The sequence below is a fragment of the Leptonychotes weddellii genome, chromosome 1, assembly GCF_054177405.1.
Source record: "Leptonychotes weddellii isolate Sample4059 chromosome 1, ASM5417740v2, whole genome shotgun sequence".
Classification (NCBI taxonomy): Eukaryota; Metazoa; Chordata; class Mammalia; order Carnivora; family Phocidae; genus Leptonychotes; species Leptonychotes weddellii.
In genome coordinates this window covers 180,490,971-180,507,715 of record NC_138369.1, presented here as the reverse complement: position 1 = coordinate 180,507,715, position 16,745 = coordinate 180,490,971, and the positions used below count along the sequence as shown (strand labels likewise).

Sequence of the window (16,745 nt, the reverse complement as noted above, 5' to 3'; positions counted from 1 at the left end):
CATTGGGTCCAGCAGCTGTTGCTCCCTGGGCTATGGATCCAGAAGCTGCAACTCACTGGGCTGTGGATCCCAGGGCTTCAGACCCCTGGGTTTTAGAGTCTATGGCTTCCCTTCCCTGAGTTATGGATCCAGTTTCTGTCACCCAATCTATTTTCCTTCCAGGAGTTTCCATTCATCTTGTTACTGGCCACGCTGTAGATCTGACTTCTACTGATTAGCGTGTTGAAGAGCAAAATCCGTTCGAAAAATGCAGATTCTGTCCTGAGATTATCTATTATCTTAATTTCTTCCATTAAAAAGTATCTAATATTCCCTGATCACTAGTAACTTTACCTCACCAGCCCTCAAACGTTGGCTGATAGAAGAACTCTGTCAAACCACAAGATTAACGAGTAATTCAAATTGCATTGTTGAAAGAATTTATGGTTTGCGTTTCTCCCAAAAATAGGTGGAAAGTCAAATGATTTCATTTTAATAAAATCTTTATTCTGCTATCCAAATATGTTGTTAATGTTGTTGTTTACTAGAAATGTGTCAACTGGGATTTGTGTTATCAGTGCTTTTGTTAATGGGCTTTGGAAAGTTCAGATTTTAATGGCTGTGCACTAATTTTGGTTGGGTTTGAGTATTTCCCCCTGTTTAAGCAGTTCCTTGGATGCCCACAGTTTCTAGGTACAGCCTTTTTCTCAATGAAATCTCAGGGGTTTGAACATCTTGTTCACACAATGAATATAGCCTATGCACACAAAGACATAATAAAGACATTATGTATTAAAGAAATTTGAGGAGTGTAGGAACAAAGTTTAGATTTACATGATGAGGCCTGTGCATGCGGGTTATTCAAATGGAAGACTAGTGTGTGGGTATAACATTTTAGAAAAAGAGTTCCTATGAGCTTCAGCTAATCACAGTGAAGGGATGCCACATATTTTTTTTTTCTAATTGACTAAGTCCCTGTACTCCAATTACTATTTTCAATTTGCTCAAATTATCCCCATTTGTATAAGAACAACTTAGATGAGAACAAACTTAGCTGGGAAGGAACTAGGCTCAGCAGGTGTGAAGTTGCACCTGGGTTCTTTGCCAACATATACACTGAATCTAACTAAATGAGAATCTAATCTAAACGAGAAACCTTTAATATCATTGAAAATGACTGTTTCTGCTGTATATTGAAATAAAATTGAAATAAAATTTATTTACACCATTCTTCTCTCCTACATCCAAGTGTTATAAATGTAAGGTACTAACAGGTAACATAGAAACTAACCATGTAGTAGATAATACAGATACCATAACATACTAACATAGCATGATAACAACCAGAGATGTGATGTTCATATAGAGCAAGCAGTGTTTAAATATTTTTTCCCCAGTCTTTATTTTATAAGATCCTCAAACATCCCTGAAATTAGGAAATGGAATGCAGAGTACTTGAAGGTTGGAAAAAACCGTCTTCTAAATTTATCCTGGTATATCTCACCATGCTTTATTTCCTCCTTAACTACTGACATAATAAAATCTGAAATATAAAAAGAGTGGTAGGGGCCATTAATTCAATCTACTTAGTCCACAGAGGTAGAAACTGAAAAATAGAAGAGCTAGATAGAATTTTACAAGATTACACAGCAAGTTATTATAGAGTTATTAATAGAATTGCTTTATTCTGTGCATTCTCGCCAACCTCTCTCTTCCCTCATATGCTCCCTCTCTTCCTCATCTTTCATTCCCTCCTCCTCCTCCTCCTTCACTATGTTTAGAAAATAGTCATGACACTTACATAGCTAGAGGAAAACATAAAGGAATAATGAATGGAGATTTGGGGAAAAATTTCATCAGTGTTATAAAATTTAAAATATTAAACTCCTCTGTAAACAGTCCTGCTCATGAATTTTAATGATCCAAGTTGGTCTCATGCCCATTATCTTCAACCAAGAGAAAGAATCCAATTTTGTACCCCAAAACATAAGCAATGACAGAGCAGTCATGAGGAGGACCTGGAGCTTTTTGGCCAAGCTGAGGCCTTGTCTGTTACTGTCTCCAGCTTTTAGATGTCAGAGTGGAAAATTTTCTGACTTTCAGAAATATACTAGTGTCTTAGTTTTCCTATTATTGCTAAAACAAATTACATCAAAGTCAGTGGTTTAAACAATACAAATTTATTATCTTACAGTTCAATGGGTAAAAAGTCAGATACAGTCCCATTGGGCTGAAAGCAACATGCTGACAGGGCTATAGTCCTTTCCAGAGGCTCTAGGGGAAAATCTACTTTCTTGTCTTTTTTAGCTTCTGGAGGCCAGCTGCATTTCTCAGCCCATGCTCCCCTTCCTCTACCTTCAGAGCCAGCAATGGTAGGTCAAGTCGATCTTACTTTATATCACTCTGACCTACTCTTCTGCCTCTTTTTAAGGATGCTTAAGATTATGTTGTGTCCCCCTGCTAACCTCCCTATTTTAAGGTCAACTGATTCACAACTTTAATTCCATCTGCTACTTTAATAACCCTTTCAACATAAAGTAACATATTCATAAATTCTGAGGTTTAGGATATGGGTATGTTTGAGGAACCATTATTCTGCCTACCAACACTAGTAAACAAGCAAATTTACTAAAAAACAAACAAAAAACCCAAACCAAACCAAACAAAAAAACCTCAACGACTGACTGTAATTAGATAGCCATGTGATGAAGTGCTCACAAACAAAGCAAAATTCAATGGTGAGGACAGCAAACTTGCAATACCACAGCTACACCTGAAGTTACAATATCCCATTTCACGTTGATAGTCAAGATAAGAAAACTGTAATATTTTACAAGAAACGTAACTCCTGAGTTGATGTCTTGCCATGTTCATTTAAGAAACTGCCCCTTCATCCATTCCATGTCTCTGGCACATACTAAATTTCCCAGCGTATAGACTTTCTTCTTTCTATATTTCAGTACAGTGAATTGTGATCTTCCAGTTTTCACCAAATTAATCCCACTCCACACAATGAGCAGGAGACCAGCTGGTACTTGTCTGGCTTCCTCCTGCCGTATTGTTTGACAGATGCCTAACACCTCGAATTTTGAACCTAGGGGTTTAGGTCCCAAGCTTCTGCCACCCTGCAACTATAATTCCAGAAGCTGCTGATCATCTGTATGCCAACTGGTTCCCAATTCTGACTTCCAAGAGTAAGTGTAATGATTTCTATCATCGTAGAATGATTTTGCCTCTAGAATTTCATAAAAATTAGACCATACAGTATGTTCTTAGGTGTATCCAGCTTTTCTGCTGTTCAACATAATGTTCTTGAAATTCTCCATGGTGCTTATGTTTTATTCATTTTATTTCTGTGCAGTGGTCCCTTGTGAGAATAGATGACAATGTGTTTATTCCTTCACCTGTGGATGGTTATTGAATTGTTTCAAGATAAATAAAACTTTTTTTAATCAATAAATCTGCAATTGAACATTGATTGTTCCAGTCTTTTTGTGGACATATGTTGTCAGTGTTTTTGTGTTTGTTTGTTTGTTTTTTGAGAAAAACCTTCAAATGGAATTTCTGGGTCATAGAGTGAGCATAAGCTTAACTTCATTAGAAATCGCTGAAATTTTCAAAGTTGGTTTTATCATTTTACTCTACCACCAGCAATGCCCTAGATTTCTAGAGACTCCACATTCTCATCAACATTGACATCATCTTTCTCTTAACCATTTACTGGAGGAGAGTGGTATCTCATTGTGATTTTAAGTTTCTTTTTTTGTGTGTGACTTTAAGTTTCATTTACTTGGTGAATAATGATTTTGAGCAGCTCTTCTCGTGCTCATTGGTTATTCTCTTGACTTCTTTTGTGCAGTGTTTATTCATGTTTATCTACATTAAATTTTTTTTTGCTAATATGTTGGAATTCTTTATCTACTCTGGAAATAAGTCATTGTTAGATTTATGTATTGCTAGTAATTTTATATTTGTGACTTGCCTCCTTATCTTAATGATGACATTGGATAAGCAAACTTTCATCTTGATGAAATCAAATTTATCAGTTATTTTTCTTTTGTTGTACTTTTTTTGTATTCTCCAAGAAAAGTTTTGCCTCCCACTAGGTTGGAAAGATATTCTCTTATTTTTGTCCTAGAAACTTTAAAATTTCAGCTTTTACATATAGGTCTATGGCATGTATCAACATATATTTATATATATATTTTTAAGTTCTTTACATGTATCTATTAATTCAAATGCCATGTGTTGAAAAGATATTTTTCCCCACTTGAGTTGATTTGACATCTTTGTAAAAAAAACTTTACAGTATACATAGGAGTCTATTCTAGAACTTTATACTGTTTCATTGATTATCTATACTTATTTCAGTTCAATATCTAAATATACCTTCATATTAAGTCCTGAAATGAGACAATGAAAGTCTTCCAACTTTACTTCTGTTTCAAGATTATTCTTGCCCCCTCACATAATATAAATTTTAGAATTTATAAATATAAATTTAGAAACAGTTTTTTAATTTTTATAAAATCCTCCTGGCATTTTTGTTCAGACTGTGTTGAATCTATAAATAGGCATAGTAAACATCTTTTAATCCAAGATGTCTCTTTATTTATTTGGGTCTTATTTCATTTCTTTCTGCAATATTTTATAGTATTAAATATGGGAATCTTGAAATATATTCCTTAGGTTATATGTTTTGTTGTTATTATAACATAGTTTAGATTTGATTTTTCACATATTTTTCATTATTACATAGGAATGAAATAGATTTTTTAATAGAAGTTTTATAGCTTCATTGGATTTTTTTATGTCATTCCACCTGTGAATACAGAAATCTTTCCTGTTCCCTTGCTCATACTTATGCCTTTTATTTGTTTTTATTGCCTATTTCTCTGGCTAAAACCTGTAGTGCAATGATGACTAGAAATGTGGGGATATGTTAATGTGGTTGATTTTATGTGCATATGTTTGAGTGTGTAGTGAGCTGCCTTCTCTGCTCACATTAAGAGATATGTATCTTTTTAGTTTTAAGAGCTTGTTGTTTATGGTATCAAATTATACACAACCATGGAAATGGGGCGAAATTGATTATTAACTGAATTAATTTAGAGGACATTTGCAACAAAATCCTTGCTTTCTCATTCCCAGTGCTCCTGGGAACTCTGTTTTCAAACTCCCCTCAGATCAGGAAATAGGAACTTTACACATAGCAATTTACTAACTGAATTTCTTCTAGTTCAAGATCGGCATACTCACTATACCATCCCATTCCTATCACCTCCCTCTTTAAATTTTATTGTAATACAGTTTAGCCCAATTTCAGAAGATTGGAAGATAACCTTTATTTGGTGAGGGAAGCAATATAAATGAAATGGAATTTAAAAATGAATCTAAAAGCTGGGACGTTCTTAAATATCAAAGATATGAGAATTATGAGAAGAGATAAGGGAAGTATAGGAAGATGACCTGAAATGACCAAAGCAGAGTGAAAAAATACATCCTGTGTGTTCAGGGAAGAATTGAGGTTCCATTGGTTTACAGTAAAAGGAGGGTTTATGTAGAAATTGGGAGACAGATTTAAAAAAAAAAAAAGAGCAAGCCAGGATGTGTACTTGTGGATATGCTATTGGACCTCATTATCACAGATTTTCTCATTCTCACTCAAATTAGTGTAATCATCTTTTAATTGGACGTCCTTGCTCCAGGTTCTACCTTGATCAAGCTATATTTGCTCATTCTCCAGCTGTAGCTTGTAAACTACTTTCTCTGGGAAGCTTTGTTGACTTCTAAGACTGTTAAGATCTCATTGTTAAACATACTTATATGTTGAGGATTTGCTTGTTTACAGCTTTAATCACTGCTGCAATTAAGTAATTATTTGGTTAACCTTGCTAGATGGTAAGTTCAAAGAAACAGGAACCACATTTTTAAATAATATTGTTTTAAAATTTTCTCACTATGTAGTAGCAAATGAATGAATGCATTTTCTTTGAAAAAAAATATCATGGAACATTTGTTCATCATGCATTCCCTATGAGCAGAGCCGAATGAATATTATTTTGAGAACTGACTAGTATTGACAAGATGTTTGACAACATACTATGAGGCATGACTAATAAAAAATATGGGAGTCAAGGTTGAAGGGGAACAAAGCTGTTATCTGTAATCACTAATGTGACAAGAATAAATAAATAGGAATTGGTGAAATCAATTGCATAGAAATGACTCATGATGAGTTTCCTGGGAAACAATACATCAATCCCTAGAAATCAGAACCACATGCTGGCTGGTAAAAAGATGACTGGCAACTCCTGGAAATAGAGTTGCTTAGGCAGCAGGAGCTTGGGAACTGAATTCCTGAGTTCAAAATTTACAGAGCCAGTGAGTGTAACAGAAAGCCAAGAAAAACAGCATGACAAAGTTGGAAGTCTGGTAGGGACAGGACCTATGGGAGATCTAGTAGGAATCTGGTAGAGAGCAGAGCTGCCTTTGTAGGAAACAAGACCCAGAATCACTGTTGCTGGAATATAGAGGGAACTTTACCTTGATCCTGGTAAACTCAGCATGTTGCTAAAGACTTGGGGGTTATGTGTTGACTGTTTCTAGAGCAGATTTTATATGGGATTGAGACAATTTCTTGAGATTTAATGGTAGTTTTTATACTTTAATGCTGATATCCTTAAACAAGACATTGCATCTAATGTAAGTATGTTGTGATATTACAAATTTACTGTCTCCAACATTGTAATTGGGAATTGTGTGTATTTCTTTACATTGTGGTGTAATGACTATTGAATCAATCCCTGATTTGGCTTTAAAAGGTTGTTTGCTTTTTTAACTAGAGTATTTCCTGGGGCCAGAGAACCACTTTTACATTTTTAATCAGATAACTCTTTTAATCATCAGAGATAGCTCCGATTCAGCCAAAAAGTATTTTTCAATTTTAATGCTATTTTGTCTATGTTCCGGATCTCTAAGACGACTGGCCCACACATGGAAATGTGCATGTGGGGATCATTTGTGTTATTCTATTTTCAAAAATCATGGAAATTATGAACAAAATAAGAATAAGTTCAGAGGAGTACTGAGCATTGTCATTTCTATTCCTGTCAGTGAAAGCCAAATGAAATATCTGTATTTTCTCTCATACTTTCAATTGCCTTTAGATTTCCCAGTAACAGTCTAGAAATCATGATAATTTCTCAAGCAATCTAGTGGTGATGATGATGAGTTTTTCAACTCTTCTACTCCACTTTCCTCAACATGATGACTTTGAGTCTTATGTTTGTTGCCTTATGGTCTTGAATGATTACAACATTGACCAAAATGGGTGAGCTGACTTGTGCCGCCCACCCCAACATTCTTAAGTTGGAGTCCTAACCCCCAATACCTCAGAACGTGACTGAAGTTGGAGATGGGACGTTTAAAGAGGTAATTAAGGTAAAATGAAGTTATATGGGTGGGCTCTAATCTAACATGGCTGGTGTCCTTATAAGAGGAGATTAAGACCCAGAAACTCATGATGGTAATGGGGAGCAGAAGGAAGACTGATGACTGAAGGAGAGAGATGAGATCACATGGCACAATTGAAATTGCATTAAAATGAAACTTAGGAACCAGGGGTCTATCCTTAGCTTTACCATTAACTCTCTCTGAGACCTAGAAACTAACTCTTCTAGGTCTCAAGATCCATGCCTATACAATAAGTTAAGTTTAACTTAGTGATCTATATAGTCATTTACGTCTCTCATATTTAATGCATTCAGGAAGTGAGTGGGACATTTTTATTTCCTTAAAGAAATGGCACCTTTGGAAAATCTATGATTCTCTTTGAGCTTCTATTTTCTCATATGCTAAAAGGACCTTAGAGTGTAATGAGTGAATTCCACACTGGTATGCTTGTGAGTATGATGAAACAATGCATAGAAAATTTCTTTAAGTATTCCCTGGCTTTACACAAAGGTATCATTTTATTTTTGTGTTTGGCTCATTTGCAATAAGTCCTATTTTTAGCAGCTTATCATTTCCTGAAATATTGTATTTATAAAAGTTTAGAAAGGAACCATAAAAATATCAATGAAGGGGCGCATGGGTGGCTCAGTCATTAAGCGTCTGCCTTTGGCTCAGGTCATGATCCCAGGGTCCTGGAATCGAGCCCCGCATCGGGCTCCCTGCTCTGCGGGAAGGCTGCTCTCCCTCTCCCACTCCTCCTGCTTGTGTTCTCTCTCTCACTGTCTCTCTCTGTCAAATAAATAAATAAAATCTTTAAAAAAAATAAAAGAATATCCAATTTCATATTGAGATACAATTGAAACAGACATATAGGCTGCTTTAAAAGCTCATTTGGGAAGGCACCAAGATGGAACCCACGCCTTCTGAACTTGGACCCTTCCCACCTAGCTTCAGTGATTACCTCCTTACACACAGAAATGAATAAGGCTAGAAACTGGTTGTTGGAATGCAAAATTTAGACATTTTTAACCAAAATGAGGTATATTTAATTCTAGTTAAAGCTATAGGCATTCTTCTCTTAATTTTACAAACACATAGTAATTTTCTATTTACTTTCTTTTTTCAATGGACCAAACCATATAAACTAACTTATTTCCTTGCTTTCTATATTCCTGGTATATGTGTCAGCTTCTTCATTCCATCATTCTGTCAGCACAGACACATGTTCCATTGTTCACTGAGTGAATTCCACTCTGCTCTGCTCCTGAGACTTATCGTCAGAGATACTTGCACCTTCAAACTATGAACTTCCAAGAAATTACTGCTCTAAGAGAATTAAAACTTTAAAGATATCTGTTAAGACCTTGCACACACAAGCTTTCAAAGCCCATTCACAGAAAAATATAATCTTTCATTTTAATTTCACAAATATACAACAAACCAAGAGTAAAAAATAAACACAACAAACCACTACATTATTTTTGGATTAAGGAGCTTATTACAGGGGCACCTGGGTGGCTCACCTCGGTTAACCATCTGCATTCAGCTCAGGTCATGATCCCAAGGTCCTGGGATTGAGTCCCATGTTGGGATCCCTACTCAGTGGGGAGTCTGCTTCTCCCTCTCCCTCTGCTCCTCCCCCTGCACATGCTTTCTTTCTCTCTTTCCTCTGCTCTCTCTCTCAAGTAAATAAAATATTAAAATAAAAGGAGCTTATTACATTTAAATCATGCAAATTTCATTTTGAGGAGAAAATCTATTGAAATAAATTCTATCACAAAGGCCAGCATTAGACTTTAAATTTGGGTTATTCAGTTCAGTGCTGGCAATATGTATTTAAAAAATAAAACATTAGTAGATATAAGATAGAGATAAATTACAAAATTTTAACTTAAAAAAACCCAAAAACCTCATAGCAGGGCACCTGGGTGGCTCAGTTGGTTAAGTGTCTGCCTTTGGCTCAGGTCATGACCCTGGAGTCCTGGGATTGAGCCCCATGAGCAGGGAGTCCTCTTCTGCCTCCCCTTCCCTCCCCCGCTCCTGCTCTCTCACTCACTCTCTCTCTCAAATAAATAAGTAAAATAATAAAATATTAAAAAACCTCATATGATTTTAAATTAATCAATACCATTCATTATTATCCAAATATCAAAGAAAAGAAAGACCCAATGGAAATTGGGAAATATTTTGAAATGCATAATAATGATGATACAACTCAGTAAAATCGGGGAGATGCAGCTGTTTGGAAGGAAAAGTTTACATTTTAATGTATATATGAAAATCCAAGAAAGCTTGAAATAAAAGTTTTATTCCTCTTATGAGGAAGCTTAAAAAAGGAAGAGCAGTTTAAACCAAAAGGAATTTTAGGATAGGAAATTATAAAGATAAAAATAGAAATAAATGAAATAGAAATCAAACACAAAACAGAGAAAACCAACAAGGTCACAAACTTTGGATTTTGTGAAAATCAATAAAATCAATTATTTCATTTAAAAAAATCATACAGGAAAATAGGTGGCCAATAGCTTCAGAAAATTTATATAATCATTTGGAAAAATATTTATTTTCATATATTCCAAAGCAGAATTCATTTTTCCTTCATTTCCTCCAGCAAGTATGGTGTCTTTGTCTTACAAATACTTCTTCAAAATAGCCATGACAAACTTAGAAGTCACTAACAAGATAAATAGGCTGCAGAACTACTCTTAGACAAAACAGAAAGTTAATAAATATGTTTTCAAGGAGTACCAAATCCTAATTCATATCCTCTGCACCAATCAAAGAGGTTTGTGACCTCATTCTCTTCCAGCAAATTCTCATCTCTAATTCTACATTCGTATAAGGGTGAATGATGGGAGTCTACTTGAAGGAGACTTCCCATTTGCTCAGATCCTGGTCTGCCCAGCCCAAACTTGTATATTGGTCAGGACTGAACACTCTAGACCTCCAAGGGTAGTTTTTTTAAAAAAGAAAAAAAAAAAAACCCTTAAATTATTTGTCAACGTTATACAACTGGACAGTTTCAAAATATGTGTGCTGTTTACTATGGAAATACTGACTTGCATTTTTTGTTTGTAGGTCTGCATTCTTGAGATATGGGTTCAATTGTTTCTGATCTGAGCAGTGTCATCCCTAGATTTTAGTACCTACTTTTCAAATGCACACACTTCTAGAAATTTTTTATCAAATCAGCCAGGGTCGAACTAATGATTTTGTAGATAATTTTTTGAGGATACAAATTTTCTGAACATATTTTTATTTTTATTTCTTTTTTGAAGGGTATTTTGAACTGATATAAAATACTAGGAGGCTGAATATTTTTTTTTCTTTTTAGCCTTTTAAAAATATCATTCTGTTTTCTTCTGGTGTTAAGAACATTAGCTGTATTTCTTATTACTGTTCCCCATATGTAATGTCTCTTTTTTCCTCTAGCTACTTTAAGGTTTTCTTTTTAACTTTGCTTTTAATCAATTAAGATTTTCTTTTTATCTTTGCTTTTAATCAATTCACTACAATGTGCCTAAATGTGGATTTCTTCTGATTCAAGTATCCTAAGATTCTTGGATTTTTGAGTTGGAGGTTTTATTGATTTGTTTGATCTTGGCTTTTTGTTGTTAATCAAATGTACAAAAGTTTTTACTGTTTTTTTTTCTTTTCTGCTCAATTATTTTTTTCTGGGACTTCTCTTACATTGTTTTTAGATTGCTTGATGTTTTTCAACAAGTTTCCAAATCTTCACTCTGTCTCTTTTTTCAGTCATTATTTCTCCAAGTACCTTGAATTGGGTGATATATTTTCTTAAAAATCTATTTTCAAGGGACTCCTGGGTGGCTTAGTCATTAAGCGTCTGCCTTCGACTCAAGTCATGATCCCAGGGTCCTGGAATCGAGCCCTGCATCAGGCTCCCTGCTCTGTGGGAAGCCTGCTTCTCCTTCTCCCACTCCCTCTGCTTGTGTTCCTGTTCTCACTGTGTCTCTCTCAAATAAATAAATAAAATCTTTTAAAAAAATCTATTTTCAAGTTCACTTATCCTTGCTTCTGTTTTGTCAAATATTCTCCCAATCTAATTTTAATTTTAAATCTTTAACTTAATTTTAAGTCTTTAACTTTCTGTTTAAGGATATCCACTAGTTTTTTTCCCAATTATTTCCATCTCTTAAAATTCCCCAGCTACTTATTAATTATATCCATCTTTTTCTGAAATTATTCACATGTTCATCATAGTCCCTTTAAAGTCTGTGCCAACTAATTCTAATATTTGTAATAAATGTAAATTTGCTTCTATTGATTGTTTTGATTGGGTAACATCTACATGCTCTTTGAATAGTTTATAATGTTTTATTGCATTATAGATAGTGTAAATAAAAGACTAGTGGATTTTGAAATATAAATATTTATATTTATATAGAGTTACAATTGTATTTGTAAACTCTTATGATTATATGATCAATGCACATATACACACAAAAATATATGTATGCAAATATATTGATTTATCATTTTCCAGAGAATGTAAATACTTCCTTCTGCATGTTAGGAAGGCAAAGAGCTTAACAGTAAGATTCCTGAAAGAATTGAGTTAAGCAGACTGTCCTTCCCCAGTTTAAATCAGCTTGAATGCATCACGACGTTGCCTGTACTCCCACCAGGTATATTGGCACTCTGATCTGAGCTCATTAGTATATTCTATATCTCAGTTGAGGGGGAGGCTAGCCCATAGTCTTAGACTCTTTTAGTTTGTCTTCAATTCAAATGAGGTTCCTTCATTTCAGTTATTGTATTTTACAGTTTTAGTACTCTTGTTAAAATTCTTAAACTTTGTGTTTAATTTCTTAAGAATAATAATCACAATTATTTTTCTGAACATTTCCAATAGGTACATTATCTGGATATCCTGTAGGTTTGTTTGTGCTCTGTGTTGTCTCTTAGTTTGGTTTGGTTTTGCCTTTTGATAGCATTGGTAATTTTAATCAATTACCATAGGTAATTTGAGTCTCTGAATGGGTCTATTTGCAGAGGAATTTACTTTGGTTGTACCAAGCTGAGGTAAGATTACTAACACTTTGAATATGAAGAATTATACAATTCAGAGGTTGACTTCAGTTCCTATGAAACATATTCTATGTTTGCTTCTTCATAAAATTCTAATAGAGTCTTTAAAAGCCTAGAATGTTTACCTGTACTCCAAGATCTTAAAAAAAAAAAAGGGCCCTGGAATCTGATTCTATTCATTCGTACCAGGAGCCCATTAACATTTTTGGAATCAGTGGAAAACTCAGGAAGAAAGTAGCCCAAATACCGACATTTATTTTTACTTAAAACTTGTCCTAATTTTGATTTAGCAGTTCTTAGCTGATAGTGCTCCAGAGTTTGTGCATTATCAAGGTTTACTAAGGTTCTTATTCATAAGAGTGATTTAAACTACCCAGTCTGATGCTGTCAAAAGTTATATTTGATATATATATCATGTTGTTTCTTTTTTTTTTTTTAAAGATTTTGTTTATTTATTTGACAGAGAGAGACACAGCAAGAGAGGGAACACAAGCAGGGGGAGTGGGAGAGGGAGAAGCAGGCTTCCTGTGGAGCAAGGAGCCTGATGTGGGGCTCGATCCCAGGACGCTGGGATCATGACCTGAGCCGAAGACAGCCGCTTTACCAACTGAGCCACCCAGGTGCCCCTCATGTTAAGTTTCTATATATGAGGATGGTTGGTAAGAATATTTATTCTGTGATAAATGCAAAATTATTTAGAACAGACAAGAAACCTGGAGGATTATCACTAGAAATCTGTTCCAATAAATTTAATAGGTGAATATGAAATCATTCAAAACTCAGACTTTAAAATGGTGGGGTAATGTGCAGCCATTATTAATAACTAGCGCTGTTTGCCAAATAAACCCTCCATTTGTTGTAAATTAACTGCCCAAATGTTCCCTAACCATACCAGCTAACTTTCTGCTTTGTTCATTCCATTTTATCTTCCCAAACTTCCTCTATTCCATCCTATACGATTTCTGTTTTTGTTTTTCATAGTAGCTTCTATCAGGAAATTGTGAACGTTGATTTCTCTATAAAACTGGGATCTTTGGCCAGACTTTGACTCACTTTGAGCTTCCACTGCCTCATGTTTAAAAGAAATTTAGCACATAAAATATATCTCCCCCTCAGAGTGCTGCTTAAGATTCTAAAGAAATAATGACTTGAAAATCTATTTGAACATTTATTTAGCTCAACACAAAGATAATTTTTTTTAAAGATTTTATTTTTATTTATTTGACAGAGAGAGAGACAGCAAGAAAGGGAACACAAACAGGGAGAGTGGGAGAGGGAGAAGCAGGCCCCTGACGAGCAGGGAGCCTGATGCGGGGCTCTATCCCAGGATCACAGGACCACAACCCAAGCTAAAGGCAGCCACCCAACGACTGAGCCACCCAGGCACCCCAAAGATAATTCTTTTTTATTATTAGATTTGTCTCTTTATCAAACTGTGTCTCACATAGCAACATATTGTTTTCTGGAATACACGGCCTTTAAAAGATTAACACATATCTATAAAAAATAAAAATAATGGATCTCCACTTTTTGCTGACATAAAGGCTGTGGTTCTCAGCCATATGTCAATTGAGTTATTGGAAAACATAGAGGCAAATACATATCCTGAACCAAAAATCTTTACATCAAGCATAACTGGCTTCCTTCTTATATTACCATAAAGAAATGAATTCCATTGATTTCTGGGATTCAAAGATTTCAATACTTTTCTCAACCAACATTGGATGAGTTTAATGGAAGTTATTCAAGCTTTATATTTAGTATTTTCTGAAAATATGAAGCCACAAGTTAGATTTATATTTAATTTTTGTTTCATGTGCAAACCTACCAATATATCTAAATTTTATTCTTTCTCTCTACATTTCATATGTATACACCAAATTTTGTACTTTTCCTTCTCCTTTGAAAAGAGATACAAGGACTTACATGGTTTAAAGGATTAGGCTTTCCTAATTCTTGAGATATTTATTTATACAAGGTTCATATAAAAAGGAAAAAATCTAAATATGAAAATTTTATTTCAAATTCTCCAAATTCTATGATTTCAAAGCTTACTTTGTGAAGCAAATTAATCTTATATTAACCTTTACATACATATATTATGTATATATTTTTGTATATTAATTAATATACCCAATAACACTAAAAGAAATTCCTACTCAATAAATACATAATAAATAATAATAAAAACAACATATGTGGATGCCAGGATAAATGTGTTTATTTACTTAAAATAATTAGTTTTTTTTAATTTTTGAAGGATGTGTAATAATTATGATTTCCATCACTAACGCAGCTATATGATTTAAAACTTAGGCTTATTGCTTGGTTTTACATTCTGCAAGAACCCATCTGAAAGCTAGACTGGGTGGCCGTAGAGTGGGTGAGCAATTAGTCTTTGGGGACCATAAAGAGAGTTGTTTCTTTTGAGAATAAAATAGCTAACATTCTGCAAAAAGATCTGGACATTCAACAAGTTAATCTGTAGAAGCCAGGTCCATAGATTGGTTTGTAGCAAAATGGCTGGAGATTATGAAAACCAAAATAAGTTGGGTAGCAGAATCTGGATCCACAGCCCAAGGTGGGGAAGCCACAGACTCCGTAACCCAGGGTTCTGTAATCACTGGACCTACAGCCCAGTGAGTAGCAGCTTCTGGATCCATAGCCTAGAGGACAGTGGCTGCTAGACCCAAAGCTGGGCCCAAGGTAAGTCATCCAGCAGGGATTGCAGAGCGTGGAGGTCCTCTGGCGATAGCAGAACATCTGGCAGGGGCTGGACACCACACAGGATGTCTGGAAGCTGGTGGGCTCACAGCAGGTCTCCTGACAGCCACTGGGGAGGGAGAAGCCCAGCTGGCAGGTGCTGGGAGAGCAGAGGTCAGTGCGGTAGACCAGGTTGCTGGGGTAAGAGCCACAGGAAGAGCCTGGGTAGCGCAGGTAGCCCCCAAGGGAGCGGGAGGAGAAGTTTCCAGAGCAGCAGCTGTAGGACATATTCATAGGAGATGTGAGCTCTGCTGAGAAAACACTGTGAATACTGAATTCACAGAGAATATTCACAGAGAATATTCTGAGGTTTATTCTACCTCCTGGACTGTGGCATTTATACATTCTCAGCTGTAGGTGTCGAAAATGACAAAAGCTTCATCCCTATATTTGTACTCCTTCATTTGCATAGTATTAACTCATCATTTCTGTAATTTGCAGCTGCATAGTTTCCTACCTATTGTATTTATGAGGGCTATAATAAATTTCATTATAACACAAAGCCAAGGAAAAATTCTTACATCAGAAATGCTATGACTGTTTTGCATTAATGGCCATGTCAACTTGGCCAGGAATGTCCCTCCTTTTCTTCCTGGTATATGCTGTACATGTATCTGATCCTAGCTTTGCTGGGGTGTGAGTTCCTTCTAAGGGTGGAGATGAAAATGACATCACCTTTCTTTCTTTCTCTCTTTCTTTCTTTTTCTTTCTTCTCTTTTCCTTTCTTTCTTTCTCTTTTTCTTTCTTTCTTTCTCTTTTTGTCTTTCTTTCTTTCTTTCTTTCTTTCTTTCTTTCTTTCTTTCTTTCTTTCTTTCTTTCTTTCTTTCAATTTGGTTACAGGAATAGCTTCAGCTTTGCCAAAAAGCCTTCTAAAGATTGAAAACTACTTGTGACCATTCAGTTTTATCCAAAACTTATTTTCCAAGTATTAAATATTAATGCAGAGTATCTCATACCCAATGGAAAAGGCCCAACAATGTTACAAACTGAATGGAGAAAGGTTAGGAACGGAAGGAACCCTAGACAAGTATTGGGAAGCAAGATGTAAGAATAGTACATTGACAGAGTTGCAAATGGAGACCAGTTTGGCCAGTTTGAGCCCCTCAAAGAGTGTTTATCAATTGAGATGAGGGGAAGAAGTAAGTGACAGAGGACAGAGTGAGACATTCAGGTTTCTCCTCTACCTTATTTTAAACTTCTAATTTGTTGAATGTAAATGTTGTTCAAATCAAAACAATTCCAAATGGATGAATTTTTAAATACATTGTGCCTTTTTACCATCTGTCTTTATAGTCATCCAGACATCTCACTCTTCTAGAATAGCCCTAGTTGGGCATTGCAGTCCCATCAAGTTTTCTCTCACATTTTTCTCACTTATTGTCAAGCATCTTCTTTTTTCCCTAGACCACCTCCTTGAGATTAGTACTCTAGTGCAGGATACTTAAATGCTTACCTCTAATGAGCTCTCTAAATTAAATACTGTAAGACTCTCTTTA

At 35.2% G+C, this 16,745-nt stretch overlaps 2 protein-coding genes across 3 annotated transcripts in view; one reads left to right on the top strand and one right to left on the bottom strand.

The window, feature by feature from the left end:
• LOC102725985 (keratin-associated protein 13-1-like) overlaps positions 1–214 on the top strand; it is a 5,859-nt gene extending 5,645 nt beyond the window's left edge. Inside the window, exon 2 of one of the 2 annotated variants that reach the window (XM_006734987.2) lies at positions 3–214. In XM_006734987.2, coding sequence (XP_006735050.2) covers positions 3–214 — 212 coding nt within the window. The remainder of the gene's footprint in view (positions 1–2) is intronic. The other variant, XM_081804925.1, reaches the window with a different exon arrangement.
• A 14,822-nt stretch (positions 215–15,036) lies between these two features.
• KRTAP23-1 (keratin associated protein 23-1) lies at positions 15,037–15,477 on the bottom strand. The gene is given in 2 exon segments (XM_031029913.2): positions 15,037–15,366; positions 15,369–15,477. Coding segments are annotated over 2 exon segments (180 nt in total). The 3' UTR covers positions 15,037–15,295.
• Positions 15,478–16,745: the final 1,268 nt, after the last annotated feature.